General features: G+C 45.0%; 1 protein-coding gene across 3 annotated transcripts in view; it reads left to right on the top strand.

Annotated features, from left to right (window-relative positions):
• Positions 1–22,388, top strand: part of RECQL (RecQ like helicase) — a 50,313-nt gene extending 27,925 nt beyond the window's left edge. For all 3 annotated transcript variants that reach the window (XM_068278036.1, XM_068278037.1, XM_068278038.1), the window contains exons 9-15: positions 1,428–1,576; positions 4,690–4,807; positions 7,853–7,991; positions 9,189–9,280; positions 14,321–14,540; positions 19,874–20,003; positions 21,268–22,388. In XM_068278036.1, coding sequence (XP_068134137.1) covers positions 1,428–1,576; positions 4,690–4,807; positions 7,853–7,991; positions 9,189–9,280; positions 14,321–14,540; positions 19,874–20,003; positions 21,268–21,462 — 1,043 coding nt within the window. In that variant the 3' untranslated portion in view covers positions 21,463–22,388. The remainder of the gene's footprint in view (positions 1–1,427; positions 1,577–4,689; positions 4,808–7,852; positions 7,992–9,188; positions 9,281–14,320; positions 14,541–19,873; positions 20,004–21,267) is intronic.
• The last annotated feature ends 2,687 nt before the right edge of the window (positions 22,389–25,075 follow it).

Raw genomic sequence — 25,075 nt, 5'->3', positions numbered from 1 at the left:
GAAATATATATTGATTTTTTTTTTTTTTTTTTTTTTTCCCAAGACTAACTAGGCTTTCATTGTATGGCATGTTGAAGATATTTGATTCTGAAATAATGCTCCAGTGTGCATTTTTCACTATGAAAATAAAAGTATTTTTTAACCACTTTGTCCTCCTTGACGTATAAAAACGTCAAGGAGGACAGGCGCGCTCCCGCGGCCGATCGCGCGCGTGCACGCGCACTCCCGGCCGCGGATTCGGTAGCCACAGAATCAATGTCTCGGGCTATGGAGTCTGATCACTGATTCCTCTCCCCCGCTGAAAAAGCGACAGCTTCTCTCGGAAGCTTCGCTCTTTCTGAAGCTATGTCCCTCTAAGTGTACATTGTACGCTTAGAGTGACGTCATGTAAACAAACTCGAGATTGCCATCTTGTGGCCAAAAAGTAAAACTACAAGTAAATGTAAAAAAAATTACAATACATAAATATTTCCCCAAATAAAACACTTTTATATCCCACCCTCCCAAAAAATGCCCACATAAAATATTTAATAAAAAAAAAAAAAAATTACTATAAAAAAAAAAAACATAAATATTTACCTAAGGGTCTAAACTTTTTAAATATCTATGTAAAGATGAAATATTTCTCTCTATTTTTTTTTTTTTATAAGCTTGTAAATAGTGATGTATGCAAAACGGAAAAAATGCTCTTATTTCCAAATAAAATATTGTCGCGATACATTGTGATAGGGACATAATTTAAAAGGTGAAATAACCGTGACAAATGGGCAATAACAATACGTGGGTTTTAATTATGGAGGCATGTATTATTTTAAAACTATAATGGCAGAAAACTGACAAAAAAATGAATTTTTTTTCATTTTTTTTTCTTATTCTTCCTGTTAAAATGCATTTACAGTAAAGTGGCTCTTAGGAAAATGTACCCCCCAAAGAAAGCCTAATTGGTGGCAGAAAAAACAAGATATAGATCAGTTCATTGTGATAAGTAGTGATAAAGTTATAGGCTAATGAATGGGAGGTGAACATTGCTCGGATGCATAAGCTGAAAACGACTGAGATGTTAAGGGTGAAAATCAGTCTTATTGGCTCAGTGAATATATTCGCTTTCACCAATTAGTGCTGCAGCAGATAGTGCTGGAGGTTTTGCACAGATGTGCTTCAACTACATGACTTATATCTATGTCCTTGTGGCTTAGATGAAGTCAGAGGATGTAGATATACTGTAGTGGTGGAAAAAGTGTGTGTGTGTGGGGATTGTAGAGCTTGGTTGGACAGATGAGCTGGTTGTCTGGGGTTTGATTTAGGCTGCATTCGCACTGGGATATTGCTGTGCATTGTACTTTGTTGCGATCCTGCTTTTTGTAGGGTATGCAAACCGCAACACCATAGTGTGAACCTAGCCTCAAACCTTATTTCCTATTTTCCAGGGATCATCTATTGTTTTTCTCAGAAGGATTCTGAACAGGTGACCATCGGGTTACAGAAGCTGGGTATTCGGGCCGGAGCGTATCACGCCAACATGGAGCCGCGAGACAAGACAAAGGTCCACACCTGCTGGACCGAGAACAAGATTCAGGTGTGGTCATATATTTACACATAGATCTATATTTACAGACATCACAGGAATGGAAGGGACACTTTAGAGCATATTAACCAGGCGTTAGGGTAGTGTTGTGTGGATGTCGGTATCTGGCATGTCGCTGTGTAGGTCACTCCCATACCTGGTCCAACGTGGCTGTCAGTAGGAAAGGCCAGTAATATGCTAAAGTAGAGAAGGCCAGTAAGAGGCTAATGATGGCTGTCAGTAGGGAAGGCCAGTAATATGCTAATGATGGCTGTCAGAAGGGAAGGCCAGTAAGGGGCTAATGATGGCTGTCAGAAGGGAAGGCCAGTAAGAGGCTAATGATGGCTGTCAGTAGGGAAGGCCAGTAAGATGCTAATGATGGCTGTCAGTAGGGAAGGCCAGTAAGATGCTAATGATGGCTGTCAGTAGGGAAGGCCAGTAAGAGGCTAATGATGGCTGTCAGTAGGGAAGGCCAGTAAGAGGCTAATGATGGCTGTCAGAAGGGAAGGCCAGTAAGATGCTAATGATGGCTGTCAGAAGGGAAGGCCAGTATGTGGCTAATGATGGCTGTCAGTAGGGAAGGTCAGTAAGATGCTAATGATGGCTGTCAGTAGGGAAGGCCAGTAAGATGCTAATGATAGCTGTCAGTAGGGAAGGCCAGTATGAGGCTAATGATGGCTGTCAGTAGGGAAGGTCAGTAAGATGCTAATGATGGCTGTCAGTAGGGAAGGCCAGTAAGATGCTAATGATAGCTGTCAGTAGGGAAGGCCAGTAAGATGCTAATGATGGCTGTCAGTAGAGAAGGCCAGTAAGATGCTAATGATGGCTGTCAGTAGGGAAGGCCAGTAAGATGCTAATGATGGCTGTCAGTAGGGAAGGCCAGTAAGATGCTAATGATGGCTGTCAGTAGGGAAGGCCAGTAAGAGGCTAATGATGGCTGTCAGTAGGGAAGGCCAGTAAGGGGCTAATGATGGCTGTCAGTAGGGAAGGCCAGTAAGAGGCTAATGATGGCTGTCAGTAGGGAAGGCCAGTAAGAGGCTAATGATGGCTGTCAGTAGGGAAGGCCAGTAAGAGGCTAATGATGGCTGTCAGTAGGGAAGGCCAGTAAGAGGCTAATGATGGCTGTCAGTAGGGAAGGCCAGTAAGATGCTAATGATGGCTGTCAGTAGGGAAGGCCAGTAAGATGCTAATGATGGCTGTCAGTAGGGAAGGCCAGTAAGATGCTAATGATGGCTGTCAGTAGGGAAGGCCAGTAAGATGCTAATGATGGCTGTCAGTAGGGAAGGCCAGTAAGAGGCTAATGATGGCTGTCAGTAGGGAAGGCCAGTAAGAGGCTAATGATGGCTGTCAGTAGGGAAGGCCAGTAAGAGGCTAATGATGGCTGTCAGTAGGGAAGGCCAGTAAGAGGCTAATGATGGCTGTCAGTAGGGAAGGCCAGTAAGAGGCTAATGATGGCTGTCAGTAGGGAAGGCCAGTAAGAGGCTAATGATGGCTGTCAGAAGGGAAGGCTAGTAAGGGGCTAATGATGGCTGTCAGTAGGGAAGGCCAGTAAGAGGCTAATGATGGCTGTCAGTAGGGAAGGCCAGTAAGATGCTAATGATGGCTGTCAGACGGGAAGGCCAGTAAGATGCTAATGATGGCTGTCAGTAGGGAAGGCCAGTAAGATGCTAATGATGGCTGTCAGTAGGGAAGGCCAGTAAGATGCTAATGATGGCTGTCAGTAGGGAAGGCCAGTAAGAGGCTAATGATGGCTGTCAGTAGGGAAGGCCAGTAAGAGGCTAATGATGGCTGTCAGTAGGGAAGGCCAGTAAGATGCTAATGATGGCTGTCAGTAGGGAAGGCCAGTAAGATGCTAATGATGGCTGTCAGTAGGGAAGGCCAGTAAGAGGCTAATGATGGCTGTCAGTAGGGAAGGCCAGTAAGAGGCTAATGATGGCTGTCTGTAGGGAAGGCCAGTAAGAGGCTAATGATGGCTGTCAGTAGGGAAGGCCAGTAAGATGCTAATGATGGCTGTCAGTAGGGAAGGCCAGTAAGATGCTAATGATGGCTGTCAGTAGGGAAGGCCAGTAAGATGCTAATGATGGCTGTCAGTAGGGAAGGCCAGTAAGATGCTAATGATGGCTGTCAGTAGGGAAGGCCAGTAAGATGCTAATGATGGCTGTCAGTAGGGAAGGCCAGTAAGATGCTAATGATGGCTGTCAGTGGGGAAGGCCAGTAAGATGCTAATGATGGCTGTCAGTGGGGAAGGCCAGTAAGATGCTAATGATGGCTGTCAGTAGGGAAGGTCAGTAATATGCTAATGACGGAATCTTGTTTAGTTTGCGTCAAGTAAAATATTGTCTGTAATCTGAGCTAAAGGTGGATCAACTCATTATTAGAGGGCTTCTCAAATTTTTTGGGGGGCCACTCAGTGTATAATGTGTATTTAAATCTATTGAAATTGCTTAAATCTGTGTACAGTACACTGGCAGTAATGGATATCTCAGATTGTACCATCAGATAAATCTCTCTCTGTTCCAATCTGGTGGCCGTCTGCCAGTGTATGAGTTCCTTTAGTGAATAAGGCCCTGTGTCTGACAGGGCCGGCTCTGCCATAAAGGCAAAGGGGGAAATGGCCCCAGGGCCCCCAAGCGCTACCCCGGTCCCCCCAGGTCTCCCCCTCACTTGTGCTCCCTAGGGGCCCCTGCAAAGTTTTTCTCAACATTGTGACTTGCCTGTCCCAGTGTGCTGCTGTCTGTGCTCCCCATCTCCACCCCTGCTGGCTTCCCCTACTCCATGACCCGTTATCAATATGCAACAACCTGCACCGGATCACTGGGAAGAGGCGCCCCTGCGAAGACGAGAGAACGCACGGACTGAAGTTGCTATGCTGACAAAACTGTGCAGAGGCCCCAGGGAGCATCTGACGGGGGAGATCTGGGAAGAGTTTCAACTAGCTCTGGGGCCCTGAGGACTGAATATGCTGTGGTGGTGAGGCATGAGGGCCCTCAGGTGAATTTTGCCACAGGGCCCCGTTATACATTGAACCGGCGCTAGTGTCTAATCAGAAGTAAATGACTTTCTGCCTATTCCATCCGGGAAATGTCTGCCAGTCATTCAGTTACACTCTGTGTGGTTTCCTGCAGGTGGTGGTGGCCACAGTGGCGTTTGGGATGGGCATCGATAAACCAGATGTGCGGTTTGTCATTCATCACTCGATGAGCAAGTCTATGGAGAATTATTACCAGGAGAGCGGACGGGCAGGTAACTCCCAGACTTTATATGTACAATTGTTGTAACTTTACCTGTGACACGAGAAGCCTGTATCAGAGGGCTGCCAATGTGAACGGTTACTCAGTCCACTCACTCTAGAGCAGCAGAATAAAATCGTCACTATGCTTCTTCTAACAACCGGCGATCAGCAAAGTGCTGTGTACAATGGATCTCTATGGGATCATTCACACTGCGGAAATTGCAAATGCACTACACGTAGCATTTTTAGAGCAACTGTGCACTTTGAGATTCTCATTAGTTGAAGGAGAATCACATCAATCACTGGGCAATTGTTGTTTGCGGTTTGCAATCGCAAGTGGGAATGGGGCCCTCTTGCATCAAAAACCTGTACAATTGTGGTTTTGAGCCTTTACAGGGGCACTACAGCGAAAAATTATAAAATGTAAAATATGTGCAAACATATACAAATAAGAAGTACACTCTTTTTCCAGAGTAAAATGAGCCATAAATTACTCTTCTCCTATGTTGCTGTCACTTACAGTAGGTAGTAGAAATCTGCCAGAAGTGACAGGTTTTGGACTAGTCCATCTCTTCATAGGGGATTCTCAGCAAGGCTTTTTTTCTTTATAAAGATACTCCCTAAAATGGATTTAAACAATGATGCTGGCCAGCTTCCCTGCTCGCTACAGTTTTTTTGCAGTTGGACAGAGCAACTGACATTTACTAAGTGCTTTTGAAAATATATCCCTGAGAATCCCCTATAAAGAGATGGACTAGTCCAAAACCTGTCACTTCTGTCAGATTTCTACTACCTACTGTAAGTGACAGCAACATAGGAGAAGAGTAATTTATGGCTCATTTTACTCTGGAAAAAGAGTGTACTTCTTATTTGTATATGTTTGCACATATTTTACATTTTATAATTGTTTGCTGTAATGCGCCTTTAAAGCATACCTGAAGAGAGAAGGATATGATGGCTGCCATATTTATTTCCTTTTAAACAATAACCGTTGCCTGGTTGTCCTGCTGATCTATTTGGTTGCAATAGTGTCTGAATCACACACCTGAAATAAGCATGCAACTAATCTTGTCAGATTTTTTTTTTTTTTTTTTTTTTACAGAAACCTCTGATTTGCATGCTTGTTTAGGGTCTGTGACTGTAAGTATTAGAGGCACAGAATTGGGTGGACAGTCAGGCAACTGGTATCAATTAACAACTTCCCTACCACAGGTTTTTTTCCTCTTCAAAAGCTTTTCCCATTCATTCGGTAATAACTTTATCTCTAATTATCACACTGAAAGGACCTATATATTTTTTTGCGGGACAAATTAGGCTTTCTTTGGGCAGTACATTATGCTAAGAATTATAATATTTTATATGCATTTGACAGGGAAGAAGAAAAAATTAAAAAATTCACAATTTCTTAGCTTTCAGCCATTGTAGTTTTAAAAATAAAATGTGCTATTGTAGATAAAACAGGCACATTTTATTTGCCCATATGTCCCGGTTATTACAATTTTGGGTTAGGAGTGAAGGAGTTAAAAAAAAATAAAAAAATAAAATAATGAAAATGTATTTCAGTTTTCTATGGTAAGTGTATAATGGTGGATTTGGAAGTAGTTTTACTTTTTCGCCACACAATGGTGCTATACTAACTCCATTTTCTAAAAATAGAAAACAGAACCAAGTGTTTACAGGTGTTTATAAACTGGGAAGTAGAAACTGTGGCAGAAGTTGCTAAGTGGTTAAAGAGACAATCCTCTTTTTACTTCAAAAATCTGTTTCTCATCCTTGCCCTAACTAAAACGCAGCATCCCCGCAGCTGTAATCTAACTAAATTCCCCCGCAAAATCCACTACTTTCTTGGTCGTGGATTTTGCTGCTGTTGGAGGCAGAGCTATGAGCTGCAGCTCTGCCTCCATTCGCGTCTAAATCAGCGGCGGATCTCCGCCGCTGATAGAGAAGGAAGACTGAGAGGGGCGGAGGAGAGGCGGCGATCCGGGCTGACAGATGCGCTGAGATTCAGAGCTGCAACTGAAAGCTCTGTCTCTCACGGAAGCTCTGCCCGGATTGCCCCACGGGGAGTTTGGGGGAATTAGTTAGATTACAGCCACAGGGATGCAGCGTTTTAGGTAGGGCAGGGATGAGAAACCGATTTTTGAAGTAGAAATTTTTTTTTTTTAAATTTTTTTTTTTTTTTTTTTGTACCTGGAGTCGATTTTTTTTCATAAACTGAGGGGTTGGAGTCTGATTATTTGTGTACAGGCTCCACAGCCCTGCTCCAAATCCATCCATAGGAAGACCTAAATAAACAACTTACCCAGGCCTTCCTTCTGCCCGTCAACAGTCCTGTGCCCTCTCCGCAGCTCAGCTTCCTGCTGGTGGCCCGGGTCCCCTCTAGTGCCAGATGCCAACCTTGGCAGTTCGGCATCCACTGCGCCTGCGCGAGAGCCACTCGGTGTCGTGCTGACGTTATCTGGATTGTACTGTGCTTGCGCAGTACATTCCAGGTGATGTCCGCACCACAGCGAGCGGCTCTCGCGTAGGCGCAATGGATGCCGAGGTTGGCATCTTGCACCGCAGGGGACCTGGGCCACCGGTAGGAAGCGGAGCTGCAGTGAGGGAACAGGACTGCTGACAGGGGCTGAAGGAAGCCCCAGGTAACTAGAATTTTTTTATTTTAATGTCCTCATTGAACATTCTCTTATCAAAGGTACACCTAGAAAAGTAATAGGTGAGAAAATTAAAGTTCTTTGCTTCCATCCTGGATACAACTGCCTTGTTTACACAGTGTGTACACTTCCAACTCTAATAATTGTGCCCAACAAAGGCAGGCTTATCAATTAGCAGCTAAATGAACTGTAACACAGTAGTTTTAACACTTGAAAACCACTCAGATGGTTTTAGCTGTTCCTTTTCTGCAGGGTTTTTTGTTTTGTTTTTGTTATGCTTTAGACCAGGGCTGTTAAACTCAATCCCGTAAGGGGCCAAAATATAAAACTTAGTCTGTCATGGGTTGAATTGTTTAAGATTAACCTTAATTGAACAGTCATGTGACCTGATCCTTTCCACAGGTCGGGACGATAAACGGGCAGACTGCCTCCTGTATTATGGCTTTGGGGACATTTTTCGGATCAGCTCGATGGTGGTTATGGAGAATGTTGGTCAGGTGAAGTTGTATGAGATGGTTCGCTACTGCCAAGACCTGCACAGGTGCGTTCCCAGGATGTCAGCCGCTCTATAGATCTTATGTCTCAGAATATGGCCCAACTCCAAGTACAGCCTCTTCCATCTTGCATCTTCTACGGTCTGTGACTATCTGTTATCACAGCGGGCCTCCCTTTTACACACGGGGTGATGAGTTCTGGCTATATCCACCCACAACCATTAAGCAGCCCGATGCCAGGCCTTCATGACCAATAGGAGATCTCATTCTCACAAGATCGGGGGAAGAGTGGTCTTATGTGTCAGCAGTCTGAGAAAATGAAGGCGCAGTGTTCAAGTAGCCGTACAATAGTTAAATACAGCCTGATTAACCGCTTGCGGACGGCAGTGATTGAAATCTACGCCTTCTTTGATGCAGTTATCCCTGCCAGGGCGTAGATTTCACCTCACTGCGTTCTTGCTAATTGCGTTACTCTCTCTCCCTGCCGTAGCTCATTCGCCCTGCTGTCAGTATGAGAGCAGTGCTCTGTGAATGGGCCAGGAGCTGAATTCATTGGCCTCTGACCCTGTTATCAATGTTAGCAACTCTCATTGGCTTACATTGATCACATGGTCAGGAGCCAATGAAAGCAGCTCCTGACCGGCTCACAGAGCTCTGCCCTCATAGAGACGGCAGAGTGGGTTGCCTGAGGCGACAGGTGTGCGGCAATTCATCGGCAGGAGCTGGTTTCTGGTATTAGCGGTCTCTAGTCCTTAAAGGAAACCTAAACTGAGAGGGATATGGATGTTTCCTTTTAAACAATACCAGTTGCCTGGCAGTCCTGCTGATCTCTTTGGCTGCAGCAGTGGCTGAATCACACACCTGAAACAAGCATGCAGCTAATCCAGTCTGACTTCAGTCAGAGAACCTGACCTGCATGTTTGCTGAGGGGCTGTGGCTAAAATTATAAGACACACAGGATCAACAGGGGAGTCGGGCAACTGGTATTATTTTAAAAGGAAAAATCCATATCCTTCTCAGTTTAGGTTCCCTTTAGGGGGCAGAGACCACTGGTAGTGAAGGGGTTAAACTCATTCATACCCATTTTATAATTTACAAAACGTTAAGGATTCTTTTCCATGGATGGCTGAACTGCTCGTTTGCCAGCTGCCGGCCACAAGCGCTAAATTCTGCTGCAATTACATACTGGAAAATGAATCTGACTACCTCGTTTGTGATTAAACCCCTCCCATCCTCTGCTGCAGGTGCCGCCGGGTGGTGATTGCTCAGCACTTTGATGAAGTCTGGGACTCTGCGCAGTGTAACATGATGTGTGACAACTGCTCCAGGGACAAGGGTAAGAAACCCAATACACCTGTGTCTAAAGCATGAGGGTTAAAGGGATACTGTAGGGGGGTCAGGGGAAAATGAGTTGAAGTTACCCGGGGCTTCAAATGGTCCCCCGCAGACATCCTGTGCCCACGCAGCCAGTCACTGATGCTCCGGCCCCGCCTCTGGTTCACCTCTGGAATTTCAGACTTTAAAGTCTGAAAACCACTGTGCCTGCGTTGTCGTGTCCTCGCTCCCCCTGATGTCACCAGGAGCGTACTGCGCAGGCACAGACCAAACTCGGCTTCTGCTATACACTCCTGGTGACATCAGGGGAAGCGAGGACACGGCAACGCAGGCGCAGTGGTTTTCAGACTTTAAAGTCTGAAATTCCTGAAGTGAACCGGAGGCGGGGCCGGAGCATTGGGGAGTGGCTGCGCCAACACAGGATGTCTGCGAGGGGACCATTAGAAGCCCCGGGTAAGTTCAACTCATTTTTCCCCGACGCCCCTACAGTATTCCTTTAAGCTAAATACACGTGATTGTCTTCCATCTAGTAACAATCGCTCAGGTAAGAAATCGGGAACCGATTGCATCACTAGTCTTCAGGCTAGCGTTACAATTTGTAGCATCAGAGGGGAAATGAAGGAGAGACTATCTGTATGTGACGTGGTACAATCTGTAAATGATGATTGCGTATAAAATCAAATACTTATCTAAAGACAGGGAAGCCTTATGATCTTATTGAGGCTTCCCTCCTTGCTTTGATATCCCCCGTTGCTGAGCGTGGCCCCCTCCCCCAAAGATTACTGACAATGCATTGCTCACGTGGCTACTGTATGGCCGCGCTGGTAACAGGAGGAGTGCGGCCCTGATGTGGAGGGGGTCCCATGCTCAGCGACAGGGGACATCGGACCACCATGGGAAGCCTCAATAGGATCCTGAGGCTTCCCTCTCTTCAGGTTAATATCTTATTTTGAATCATAGGTTCGGCTCGGGATCGCTTTAACTACTTGAGGACTGTGGGCTTACACTCCCCTAGTGACCAGGCTATATTTTATAATTCAGAGGTCTGTAACTTTAAAGAGAACCTGTAACAAAAAAAAGTCCCCTGGGGGGTACTCACCTCGGTAGGGGGAAGCCTCAGGGTCCCAATGAGGCACACCCCCCCGCTCCGCCGTAGCTGCAGGTAGTCCAGCGCTGGCTCCCCCGACGTGTCCGGCAATCCTGGTGTAACGAGTGCGGAATTATTTCTGTGGTCAGCGCACAGGACGTGCGCTGACACTACGGAAATCCTCCACAAGCGTGTAAATTGAGAGAACTCCGCTATGGTGCTATGCACCTGCAGAGGGAGATTCCCACCGGCAGATGGAGCTGTGGAGTGTAGATGAACACAGCCTCTGCACTGCCACAGACGCCAGATGGGAATTGTACGGGTTGAAGCAATGCAGGGCAAGATCGCCCTTAAAGAGATAGAGCACACAGAGACAGAATGTATGTGTGTCCACCAAACTAGTCGCCACCCAGCGACGGCGCACACACAACAATGGAAATTAAGTGGGAATGCAATCGCCAGCATGGCTATTGCCAATTGTGACACAAGACCGAGCAGGACAGAGCACGAGAGTAGCAAGAAGGCACAGCAAGTAACAGCAATAAGAACAAGGAAAATAACAAACGCTAGCTAAATGCGAACACCGCACTCATTCGCGACAGCGTTTAAGCACGATCACCGTGCGTTAGGCGCCCAGTGATAAGCGTGCCACCCTAACTAACCAGTGTCACACAAACACAAAATAGAGAACGCGAATGCTTGCTAAACGGTTACTTCACCGAGCCTACAGCAAGCGTTCGTATCAGATAAGACAAACATATGGGGCTACCAGTAGCAACCGCTGCTCTGGCTAGCACCCCCAAGGCAGAATACAGAAGGAAGAGCTGCCACTACCACTAGGGCGCATGCAATCCAGACAGATGGAGCAGCCAGTAGCAACCGCAGCTCTGGCCTACACTCCCAGACAGACAGACCGATTGCCTGACGACCGCCGCTGGCGACAAGACAATCGAGACAGAGAGACAGTACAGGGCAAAACAGATAATACAACCTGACTGCACTAGAAAGGATGCCTAGTGCAATCCCAAGGAATTACTCTAAGATGATCTTTAACAACAACAACAAAGGCTGATACTCTAGGAGAGTTTAGCAGGAACAAACCTTCATGACAGCAAGGGATTCTCGGAGAACAAGGTATTTATACTGCAAGCCTTCAAAGGAGGCAGGTAGACAATTTGCATGACAAGTGTATGCAAATTCCTCAGCAGAGCAACTCTGAAACTTGCAAAGAAAAGACAGGTCTCTTTTCCAGAAACCTGCAGCCCTCAGACTTAAAGCGGACCCAAAACAAACATTTTTAATTAAAAATATTTAGTTGCACCACGCTGACACATACAAAGATAAACACTCCTTCAAACCTATGATCATTTCAGTGCATGCTTTTCACCCTTCTCTTTTCATAGCTAGGGTTATACTGGGGGCAGCCATTAGCAATTCCTCCATTGCCAGACACCATCTACTCCACCAGTTTGCCGGAAAAATCCCGGCAATTTGAAAGGAAGGGAGGGGTTCCTCCAATAAATGTAAAATATTTTATATTTGTCATCATGCAGCTGAAAAAAGGCTGCTATTTATTATTATAATTTAGAAAATAGATTTTATTTCTGAAATCTTGTATTTTTAATTTGGGTTCACTTTAAGGAATGGTCAAACAGCTGTCTGCCTGTGCAGACAGCTGAGTGGATTATTACACCTGGCTCGACAAGCCTGACAAGGCTAATACATTTCTTTCCTGGCTCCAGCGGGGGAGCTGTTGCGTCTCTCAGCACGGAGATAGGCAGAAATAGCCGATCTCTGTTGGGTCCGCTCTACTACGCATACGCAGTAGAGTGGACTGACTGCGATCGGCTATTTCTGACTATCTCCGAGCAGAGAACCGATACTGCGCTGGAGCCGGGAATGTAAGTATTGACATCCCCTCCATTCCGGGAGCTTTTTCACCGCCGCCGTGGGACCGAGGAGGACGGGGAAGCCTCTATGGCAGGGATGTCAAACCGGTCCTTCGAGGGCCGAGGTCCTCACACATTTTTGACAAAGCTCAAATGAATTGATAGGTCTGAATCAGGAAAGGTGTGGTCCATCAGGTAGGACACATTCCTCTCGTTGTCAGTCCCTCCTAAACACTGGCATGGATATGGCCCTCCAGACCTGGAGTTTGACACCTGTGCTCTATGGGATCCGGAGGCTTCCCCCACCCGAGGTGAGTAAGTACCCCCCAGGGGAACTTTTTCTCATTACAGGTTTTCTTTAAAAGCTCGCTGCAGAGCCACAACACTTAGCACACAAATTTATTTTGTCCCCTTTTCTTGCCATCAACAGAGCTTCTATTATTTTTTTTTTTTTTTTAATACAAAATCTTATTTTTCTTTAAATTTAGCTACCTATCATCCCTCCAACCCCAAAAAGAGCCAATCAGTGTGATCGTCTTTCATAGGCATCAGCCTGAGAGCCGATCGCTTTTGTAGCCAATGGAAGGGACAGCTCAGTGTCAGAGCTGTGCCAGTGCAGCGCTGCTATAGATTGCAGCGCTTTACACGGAAATAAACGTGTGTTTTGTTTTAACTGTTTACAGTCTGATAGCGGCGATCGCTGTTGACAGACTGAGCGGAGCTCCGTCATTAAAGCGGGGAAGCGCGCGCATCAGTGTGCGCAATCTTCTGCAGTCTCTACCCCCGGGACTTTGCGCCAATTGCCGTTAGACGGTCCTGGGGGAGCCACCGCGTTCGCCAATTGGCGTAGAGCGGTCGTAAGTGGGTTGAGCAACATCGGCTGTACATTGTACACCCATTAGAAAGGCAAACAATTGTTGACTGAAGAGGTTGTTACCAGCCATTCTGGCCGACAATTTACGCATGTGTGTACATACCTTTTAGGCTCTTTACACATTGTGCTGAATCCGTTGCGTTGATATTATTCTTCGCTTGTACCGCAACGTCACCAAAAGGTCACGCCACTGCGGTGCAGCCATACAGTGAGGCATACAGTACCATTCAAGTATGCTTCACTTCCATGTAAAGGCACACGTCATATTAAAGTACTGCCTGCAGTCTGCCGCATATACCAAAGTGTGTGGTGCGAGGTGGTAACCTGCTTGACTACATTGGCAGGGAAATTTGGAGGCAACCTGCCCTCAAAGTCTCGCCCTTCAGCCACACTGGACCGGAAGCACATCTGAAAATCTGCATCTGCGTACCACACACTAGCCAAAAATACAAAAATATGCACTTGACTATTGCTGCCGGTGGCACACGCTGTGCACAAAAATGCACTGCAGCTTCTGCGTCTGCTAGAATACTCCCGGTACATCGCAGGAAGTGTACCATGTTCCATTGACTTTAATGGACATTGTGATGAGGTGTGCTAGGTGCAACATAAGAGATTTGCTTTTAAAGAGGACCTGTAGTGAAATAACATAATGAATAAAATTCTTTTTCTTTTTTTTTTTCCCTTCCAATATACAGTTATAGATTAGTCAGGGTTTGCACATTGTAAAATCTTTCCTCTCCCTGATTCACACTCTGAAATTTCACTGGCGGTGACCTCTTTTGTTCTGCCAGGTTATCTGTACAGCATGTTCGCTACTGAGAGTTCTATGCACAGAGGGAGATACTGGTTGCTTGGCAGTTGGAAATGGCTGTTATTTCCCACAATGCAACGAGCTTCACAGATGGCAAACTGTCAGGACCATGGTCCTGACATCACACTGTGGGAGAGGTTTCACTACAATATCAGCCATACAGACCCCCCTGATGGTCTATTTGAGAAAAGGTAAAGCTTTCTTGTGGGAAATGGGGTATCAGCTATTGATTGGGATGAAGTTCAATCCTTGGTTACAGATCCTCTTTAAAGAGCAGAATGTGAGGTCCAAGACCATTTAGGAGCATGTAAATTTGAAGCTTGGGTGCGACAGCCTCCTTAATGGCCAATTATCTATAATTTTATTTTTAATTTCAGTTCATGAGAACATGAACATAACAGATTACAGCAAAGATGTAATAACAATCTTGGAACAAGCCAATAAGATGGGCGAGAAGCTGACCCCACTGAAGCTGATGGACGCCTGGCTGGGAAAAGGAGCCTCCAAACTGCGCGCCTCTCAAGTCCTTCCCCCAAAACTCCCCCGAGAAGAGCTAGAGCGAATCATCGCCCACCTCCTGATTCAGCAGTACATAAAGTGAGTAAATCAGATAAGGCAGGCAGAGTCGCAACATATTTCTTAACCAGTTCACCCCCAAGGGTTTTTATCCTAACGGACCAGAGCAATTTTCAGTTGTCAGCGCTCCTCCCTTTTATTCCCTAATAACTTTATTACTACTTATCACAAGAAAATGATCTATACCTCGTTTTTTTCGCCACCAATTAGGCTTTCTGTGGATAGTACATTTTGCTAAGAATTTTTTTATTCTAAATGCATTTTAATGAGAAAAACAGAAAAAAAAAAGAAGAAAAATCATTATTTCTCAGTGTTCAGCCTTTATAGTTTTAAAATTAAACATTCTCCTGTGGATAAAACAAACACGTTGTATTTGCCCAGTGGTCCCGATAATTAAACCGTTTAGATTATGTCCCTACCACAATGTATGGCGACAGTATATTATTTTAAATATAAGTGGTTATTTTTCTGTTTGTTCTGGCCATAATTACAAGCCCCTATGTAATAAATTAAAATTAATTTTCCCCCATAAAATATAGAATAAAAAAAGCTGAGTCCCTAAGGCAACTATTTTTTTTTTTTTTTTTAAGCTGATTTTTTTTTTTTACAAGTGTTTTTTTTGGGGGGGAGGGTTGGAAGTGTAATTTTATTAATGATGTGTATATACTTGAAAATGTATGTATTTTGTAAGTGTAATATACTTTTTGGCCACAAGATGGCGCTGGTGAACACTCATAGGACGTGTTCACTTTTTTTTTTTTTTTTTTACACACTTTATTAAACTGTTCCATTTCCTGTTTATGTGAATGGACGTAGCCGCTGTTCGCGGTCACGTCCATTCACTCCAGGCACTGCGATTGGGTAGAGGACTGTTCAGTCCTCTTCCCCAATCGCCCAGCACGGGATCCCGACGGTAATGGCGGCGGTAGCGGCGGACACACGGCGGTAGCAGCGGCGGGAATGCGCGACGTATTAAAACGTCATGTTGCTGTTAATAGCGGTAAGCATGACGTTTTAATACGTTAGGATGGCGGTAAATGGTTAAGGACTGAAGCGAAAAAAAATAAATGATGATATTATGATTTGTATGTGTAGTACAGCTAAGAAATAAAACATTAAGATCAGATACATCAGTCTAATTGTTTCCAGTACAGGAAGAGTTAAGAAACTCCAGTTGTTATCTCTATGCAAACAAGCCATTAAGCTCTCCCACTAAGTTAGTCCTGGAGAGGGCTGTTATCTGACTTTTATTATCTCAACTGTAAGTGAACTGTTTTCTTTTTATCTGCTAGAGGAGAAGTCATTACTTCCATTACTTCACAGACTGCTCTGAAAGACTCATTTTGAATGCTGAGTGTTGTGTAATCTGCACATATTAGAGAATGATGCAATGTTAGAAAAAACACTATATACCTGAAAATAAAAGTATGAGAATATTTTCTTTGCTGCTAATCTTCTAGTAATTATTCATAGTACACAACCAATTCATTATATCATTTTTTTTTTCACTTCAGTGTCTCTTTAACTGTCTGCTTCGCCAGATTTTTCTACCGCTTAAATTAGCAGGTATATGGAGGCTGCCATATGTAGTCATGACTGAAATTGTTGGAACCCCAGAAATGTTTCAAGAAATCAAGTATTGCAGTAACACAGTTTACTATACATCGGTTTATATCCTTTGGGTGTATTGGGGAAAAACAAAAAAGGAGATGAAAAAAGCAAATTGGACATACTGTCACACAACTCCCAAAATGGGCTGGACAACATTTTTTTTTTTTGGCACCCTTAAAGGACAACTGAAGCGGGAGGGTTACAGAAGCTGCCATATTTTATTTCTTTTTAAACAATACTAGTTGCCTGCAGCCCTGCTGATCTATATGGATGCAGTACTGTCTGCTTTTAATACCAGGAGCAAGCATGCAACTAATCTTGTCAGATCTGACCATAATGTCAGAAATGCCTGATTTGCTGCATGCTTGTTCAGGGTTTATGGCTAAAAGTATTACGAGGCAGAGGATCAGCAGGACAGCCAGGCAACTGGTATTGTTTAAAAGGAAATAAATATGGCAGCCTCCATATCCTTCTTGCTTCAGTTGTCCTTTAACACAATATTCGGTTGCACACAGTTGCTTCCTGTAATCCTCAATCTTCTTACATCTCTCTCTCCCGGAATTTTGTACCACTCTTCCTTTGCAAACTGCTCCAGGTCCTTCTTATTGGAAGGGCATCTTTTCTCAACAGCAATTTTAAGATCTCTCCACAAGGTGTTCAATGGGATTTAGATCTGAACAAATTGCTGGCCACTTCAGAACTGTCCAGTGCTTTGCCATCCATTTCTGGGTACTTTTTGATGTATGTTTGTGGTCATTGTCCTGCCAGAAGACTCGAGATCTGACGTAAACCCAGCTTTCTGACACTGGGCTCTACAGTGCGACCCAAAATCCTTTGGTAATCCCCATATTTCATGATGCCTTGCACACACTACAGGTACCCAGAGCCAGCAAAACAACCCCAAAACATCATTGAACCTCCACCATATTTAGGTACTGTGTTCTGCTCTTTGTAGGCCTCATTCTGTTTCTGGTAAACAGTAGAATGATGTGATTTCCCATAAAGCTCTATCTTGGTCTCATCTGTCCACAAGGTGTTTCCTCAAAAGGATTTTGGCTTACTCAAGTACATTTTGGTCAACTGTAGTTTTTTTTTTTTTTTCCCCCATCCATCCACGCCCAGGGAGATCAGCTACAGTGCCAAGTGTCTTGATAATGTTGCACACTGTGGAAAAAGGCAAATCTAGATCTCTGGAGATAGACTTTGTAACCTTGAGATTGTTGATATTCTTCCACAATTTTGAATAGTAGCAATCGCGCATTTCGCAGGCCAAGCCCGCTTCATCAGGCAATAAACGTGGGGACAAAACAGAATTTCGGCAATAGCAGGTGAGGCGCTACACCTGCTATTGCCGAAATTCTGTTTTGTGCCCACGTTTATTGCCTAATGAAGCGGGCTTGGCCTGCGAAACGCGTTGCACTGCACTTTTTGGGGTACTATATAATAAATGTGATTGCTACTATTCAGACAGTCCTTCGTGACTGCTTTATGGAGGCAAGTCCACCACTTCCTCCAAGCAAGTTTTAAAGGTTTTATCCATTTTTATCCTGCTGGCGCCTGTTCTACTGCTATACCGTGTCCACCCCTGGTGGAGGGGTGATCTAGCCCTTTTTCTGATCTACATAGAACGACTTCTTATCCCTGAGTGAGGACAGGTCTAATCTACTCACCTGCCTATACAGTGGTTGCCTATGTGGTAACCCACGCTTGTGAGTATACTCTTCTCACTGATTAGCCTTACTTTATTTTTGCATAACCTACTACACTATATTGGGCTCTCGGTTTCTCTAAATTTTATTTGGTTCTCAAGTCCTCAGACAGTACTCTTCTCCTCTTTCTGCTGTCCATGCTTAGTGTGGCACACACAGACTCACAATGCAAAGACTAAGGCTGCTTTCACAGTTAGACGTTACAGGCGCACACTAGAGAAGCCTGTAACGCAGCCCAACTCACAGTAATGAAAAATCAATGGGCTGTCCACAGTGCTCACGTTGCGTTACAGTGTAACGCTGGACGTTCTATGAAAGTGCAGCATGCTGTGCGTTATAGGTGGTTTTAGCTGTGTTAGACTGTTTGCACATGCTCAGTAAGGGGAGAGTCCCTATTGTTCCAAGCCACATGGCTAATATTCACTGCACTGTAGTGTTGTCCAGATCATGAACTATTCGGATCTTTGATGTGAGTCGAATCGTCCGGATCATCACAATGAAGGATTCGGTTCACAGTGGATGTCTGGTAGAAACAGGAACTGCAGCTTCTGTGCACAAGCACAATCTTCCTGCTGCATCTCTCCCTTCCCCATTAGCCACCCTCAATGTGCCCTCATTCTCCTGCACCTCTCACTCTGCGGCACCCCTGCTTCCTGCTTCCCTAGTAAAATGATTCAAAGATCCGATTTGAATCATCCGAATCATTGAAAAGATCCGGACTTCCCAGTATAGAACTAAATGGTGCACCAAGAGCCGCATAACGCAGCTCAATCTGACTTCCAACTTCAACACCACCATACGTTGCGTTAGGGGCCTGTTATGCGACCTTAACGTCCCCAAAAACGCAACGTCTTGGTGTGAAAGAGGCTTAAGTGAACTTTTTTTTTTTTTTATCTGCTTTCAGGCGTGATCTTTAATTTTGCCCACACCTGTTACTTGCCCCATGTGAGTTTAAATGAGCATGACATGCTTGAAACAATCTTATCGATCCACAATTTTTAAAGGGTGCCAATAATTTTGTCCAGACCGGTTTCCGAGTTTTGTGTAACATTAGAGCTCTCTTTATTAGTAGGTAGCTAGAGGTGCCCCTGACTGAAGGGAGATTATCAGGACTCTGCAAAGGCAAGGAGGAAGACTCTGGGGAGGGGATTGAGACGCCTTTGCATTATCTGGCTCCAGTAGGCATGTATCTACAGTGCCTTATGGTAAATCCAGCACTGGCTGGATAAGCACGATGGTGTTAAATGCCGAGCTGCAGTCAGTGAAGAGCATCCTATCCTAGGTGTTTGAGCTTTTCTAGGTGTGGGAGGGTAGCATGGAGAGCTACACAGATGGCATCCTCAGTCATACAAATCCTGCACTGTTGGTGGGCCTTGAGGATTGGGAACCCTCGCCTAGTACACACCACTGCTAAACTGGTTTCATTGTGACATAATCCAGGTTCTGCACTTCACCTGTCAGTGGTTCTGATGTTGTTGGTGATGATTATAAATGTCCAATGTTTGCGCTCCTATTGGTATTAATAGAAGCACGCTGTATGGAAGATGCTTAGCATAGTGTTTGGTCTCCACACAGGGGTGTAACGGGCCCCCCTTCCTACACCAAAAGTGGCCAGTGACCCAAGTGCTGCCCTCTACCAGCCCAAGTACAAGCACAGCTAAGCTAACCGACTATGGTATATGTACTTGATCCCGCTGCCTTTATCTGTCTATCTCATCTGGAAAGGAAGTGGTTAAAACCAAAGCTTTGTCATACCCTTTGGATCTCCTTACCACACCCAACAATAACAGCCCCATCCCTGGAGGTATTCAAATCCAGACTGAAAAGCCACCTGTTTAGCCGAGCATTTTCAGACTTGTAGAATTTTTCCAGTTACTGGTCTGAGCCATGCTTATGCGATTTGAATCCTACAGGAGAAAAGCGCTTTACAAATGTTTAACACACACCCTTGTTAGTGACAGGTTGTAAGAAGTATTTTTTGCATGATGAGGCTGAGATGAGATTTATTTTTTTAATGTGCTGTTTCTCCTACAGAGAAGACTTCAGCTTCACAGCTTACGCCACCATATCCTACTTAAAAACGGGGCCGAAATCCAGTTTACTGCGAAGCGAGAAACATTCCATCACCATCCCGATGAGGACAGCTGGAAAATTTTCTAGCAAGGTGGGTTGTATTTGTGTGGGGAGGGTGTGGCAAGCTTGCCTTGAAAATGATCATTAGAATGTTGCATCAATTCTTCAGGAATTATCCCATTCGGTAATGCTGAATACAGCTGACTTTACCGAGCACTTAGGAAAATGGCAATTCATCAAAGCTGTTACCGCATGAAAAGCTGAAATTACTGAGCAGTGAGGTAAATTACCGATTTGTGCAGTAAATACATCCAACACCTGTCAGTAAATGTCAATTCATGAAGGTTACAGCATGCGGTAAAACAGTTACATGTTTGATCACTGGAAATGTTCCTCCTCTTTTGGAAACTGTGCGGGACTCACAGAAGTGGAGAGGGATTACCTATGACTGACAGGAGCAGACCCAATAGAAACAGCCTGTCTCCTGCAAGTCCCACTGATCAGATGTTAATAGGTTGTGCAGGTTTCTCTGGATGTTCCAGCTTTTCAGTGAGCAGAGAGAACAGAACAGCAGTGAGGTAAATTACCGACTTGTGCGGGAAATACATCCAACACCTGTAATAACTGTAGGACAGACAATCAGTGAATTATGAATCGTGCAAATACTACTTCATGTCCCTGAAAATCCAGGTATTTATTTTAAAAACGGGATTATAAGACTTGTGAGGTAGAAGTATTAAGCCCCATCCCCACTAGTCTGAAAAAGTACAGTTTCTGCATCAGAGAAGCAGACATGTTCACGGATCCTATTTGTTTGATCCGTTGCAGAAAGCAGAGCAAAGCATTAAGGCGCGTACACCTGGGCGGGCGTTCCAGGGATAGAGCGTGTGTACAGTTTGTCTGCAAACTGATGAGGCTGTTTCTGAGCGATCCGCTAACCCATCATTCCTAAAAATAGAGCGTATGTACGCACATTAAGTAACCTACATGATAATTCCTGGAATGCTACCGAAGGGGAATCAATGCAACCCTATGAAACCAGACACTGCTGATCGCCCTGTCCCTTCCTGCTGTACTTGCTTGTCTTTTGTGCTTCTGTCATCTTGGGACCTGAGCCAATGTGCTCAGCCACCGGAAAAGGGAGACCAGCAATGACTGGGAAATTTGCACTCTCTCTAGACCATAATGAGTAATTTGGGCAACAATCAAAGGTGTTTTTGTAGCTGTTGAGAAGGCCGAGGACACATGGCCCAGCTAGCGGAGGGAGGGTAAATAGTCTGCTGGGTTAAGGAACAACCGGGAAGGCAGTCGGGCTCTGCAGTCGTTTTCTAAGCCTCCCATTTTCTTATTTGCAGGTAAAATCTGAGGCTTCCTCATCAAAGGGTTTCAAATCCCCCAGCAAGAGTCCATTACAGTCCACCAAGTCCCCGCCACTGAAGAAGGAAGCTGCTCAGAAGAGACCGAGTCCTGGGGACAGCTCCCAGGCGAAAAAAAAGAGGAGGGTCATTACTGATGACGACAGTGATGACGATTCAATTCTTATTGAGTGAATATCAGCAAGTTTTGTGTGGAAGGGAAGCCAGTGACTTATAGTGCCGGCAATGTGGGATCCTCCACGCCCCTGAGGAGCAGCCTATTACCAGAAATGCTATAGGGCAACATCTGCAGTGTGGGATCCTCCATGCCCCTGAGGAGCAGCCTGTTACCAGAAATGCTATAGGGCAACATCTGCAATGTGGGATCCTCCATGCCCCTGTGGAGCAGCCTGTTAGCTGCCAGTCTAGATAGTTGGCAGCACCTGCATTTGACTGGTCCAGTTTCAACCTGCATACAAATTGTATGATTTATGCCATTGCTTCTCTGTGCTTCACACAAATTGCCTTTCTGCCAGCTGTGAGCTGCCAGATGGGCATAGATTACGAGGCACTGATCAGTGAATGTATTTGATTTATAATGCAGTAACAATCACAACATGTACCCTGTGGTCTGTCTTTAAAGGGAATCTAAAGTGAAAATAAACTTATGATATACGGATTTGTATTTGGAGTACAGCTAAGAAATAGAACATTAGTAGCAAAGATATGAGTCTCCTATTGTCTACAGTACAGGAAAAGTTAAAGAACTTTAGTTATCAATGCAAAAGAGCTGCTCTGAGCTCTCCGCCTAACTTGGGTTGGAGACAGTCCTATTTTCTGAAGCACCTATACATCAAAGAAACAGTGAGAGGCAGCTTTAGATAAGATATTTTTTTTTTTTTTTACTACAGAGGAGTTCAAAGGATCATTAGCTCTGCTGTGTTTCATAGTTTAACCACCCTGGCGTTCTATTAAGATCGCCAGGGCAGCTGCGGGAGGGTTTTTTTTTAATAAAAAAAAACGATTTCGTGCAGCCAACTAAAAGTTGGCTGCATGAAAGCCCACTAGAGGGCGCTCCTAACCCATATTTCTGATCGCCTCCGGCGATCCGCAGTAACAAGGAAGGCCGCAATGAGCGGCCTTCCTTGTTTTGTTTTGCTCGTCGCCATGGCGACGAGCGGAGTGACGTCATGGACGTCAGTCGACGTCCTGACGTCAGCCGCCTCCGATCCAGCCCTCAGCGCTGGCCGGAACTGTTTGTTCCGGCTGCGCAGGGCTCGGGCGGCTGGGGGGACCCTCTTTCGCCGCTGCACGCGGCGGACCGCCGCGCTGCAGCGGCGATCAGGTAGCACACGCGGCTGGCAAAGTGCCGGCTGCGTGTGCTGCTTTTTACAGCGAGCAAATCGGCCCAGCAGGGCCTGAGCGGCAGCCACCGGCGGTAATGGACGAGCTGAGCTCGTCCATACCGCTAAGGTGGTTAAAATACAGAGGCCCATAGGCAAATAACTTTTTCTCCTAGGAGATAATTTTTCAACTTTTTTTTAAAAATAACTTTCAGCATTTGACAATTGAAAAAGTACCTAAAAGTTGGTGAAAATGTACTATCAAAATTAGAGTATTTTCTTGCTTGCTGGTGGTTTAACAGGCGTTTAAAAACAAGTTATGATAATTGCTCCTAGGAGAAAACTCAGGAAAAAAAGTTACTTGCACTTGGGCCAAAGTGTGGTTTTTAGTTGCAAATATGACAGAATGATGCAAGTTTTTATAATAACAAAACACCAAACTACATAACTAAAAATAAAAATGACTCTTCTTTGCTACTAATGTTGTTTTCATTATCTGTACTACACATGTACTTCATTATATCATAACTGGTTTTTTTGTTGCTTTGGTGTCACTTTAAATGGTCTAATGTAATGTACAATTAAACATTGTATTGTATAGACCAGCACATTTAGGTCCTGTTTACACTAGAGCGGAAATCGGGCCGAATCCGCAGTTTCCACGCAGGGAAATTCTTCCATAGGGGATAATGCTGCCGCTGTCCGAATCACTTGCCCTAGCGATTTTTTTTTTTTTTTTTCTTTCTGTGTGTGGCAGTGAATCACTTCCTGGTATTCAGCTGCGTACTCTCAACAGGGAAGTGCAACCACGCATCTTGCAGGATGCGCGGCAGTTAGTGGAAACCTGCCCTAAGAGCCAAAGAATCAGAAAAAGAAACTTGTAGTTTATTATTTGGAAAATGATTATGCATCAGATTGCGCTGACACGAGTTAAAAGACAAGAATTAATGAAGCAGGTGGTTTCTGAACACTGGGCACGGCCGCGAAACTAGGAGCTGCTGTAGCAGTAATATAATTCAGAGCGTGTAAAGGTAATTTGTGGTTACGGCAATGGCCAGACACCGAAATACATCTCCCTCCAAGTTACTATGACACAGAGTAGTATTTTATGCTGCCAGGTAAGCTGTTATTTGGCTCACCCTGCCACCCAACTCGCCAACGGCGTACAAATACGTATGTGGAATTTTAGATCCGTCCATTCAAAGTCCATAAACTCAAAATATTGCACAGCATCCAGCTGAATATACACATCAGTGCAGTGGCAGCGTTTAAACCAAACAGTTTCACTTACCTGAGGCTTCCCCAAGCCCCCAGCAGCCGTCCTGTGCCCTAGCCAGTCCTGCCCAAGCTACTTTCATTACCGCCGACTTACAAGTCGATGGCGCCTGCGCGACCCAGGCAATGCGACTCTTTCTTCGCGTTCCCACCTGCTACAGCAGCTATAGTGGGCGGGAACACGAAGAAAGCATCGCATTGCCCGGGGCACGCAAGCGCAGTTGCAAGTCGGCGGTAATGAAAGTAACCCCCTGCGGGGAAGCTCGGGCAGGGTCGGCGAGAGCACAGGACGACTGCTGGGGGCTTGGGGAAGCCGCAGGTAAGTGAAAGTGGTTTAAACAAATTTACAGTTCCGCTTTAAGTTGCAGGATTCAAAATCTGATACTGCAGGAGTCATCTGGTGGTAGCAGACACTGGCCAAGAGCGGTTTCAGACAAAGACATGTCTGTTTTCAAGCCAAAGTAATGTGCTGGTCTATATGATACAATACAGATGATGTCCACTGGTGCTCTGGTGGACATCTTTGCACCGATTTTTCTAGCACCTATTTTTGCCTTTGCTCCTGTTTTCTATTGTGACCAGAACTTGGACTGTTCAACTGTACAAATAAACAGGCACAAGTCTGATATGTTTGTGGTGCTGGAAGATGATAGAAACAACCTTGATCTGTACTGACCGTCATTTAGAAATAAATAACTTTCTGTCCCAACAAACTATGAATCCGGTGTCTGGTAAACCTCTCGGAATGGGGGATGATGTAGGGTCTGTTTTCCAGATACACGTCTCCAATTTCAAGACTTTCAGCTAATTGTATGGCTGCAAAATTGTCAGGTAACTGAAACTGCTCACCTGGAGTATTCCACTGTTCTGTGGAAGGAGGGGGGTATAATGCCTGTTCCACAACGTATAGGGAAAGACCTATATCCTAGGTTGTGTATGTCTCTCTTCCAGGAACATTAGTCCTTTTGTAGCCTTTTACATACTCCTAGATGTTCTGGTTCACCAGGAGCTTGCTGGGTAATCTGTAACTCTGGGTGCTTCATATCCTACCTAATAGAGCCACATAAATTCATGCCATGCACAGATGAGGATCAACAAATCCGATAGTCTGTATGCATGTTGGATTATTGTGGCTCTGTACAATTAAGCTGACACATCAGTGCATTCCAGTGGTTCTGGAGGTGTGGCTA

The sequence above is a fragment of the Hyperolius riggenbachi genome, chromosome 3 (genome assembly GCF_040937935.1).
Source record: "Hyperolius riggenbachi isolate aHypRig1 chromosome 3, aHypRig1.pri, whole genome shotgun sequence".
Lineage (NCBI taxonomy): Eukaryota > Metazoa > Chordata > Amphibia > Anura > Hyperoliidae > Hyperolius > Hyperolius riggenbachi.
Note: the sequence above shows the minus strand (reverse complement) of the source record. Positions and strands in the feature narration are given on the sequence as shown.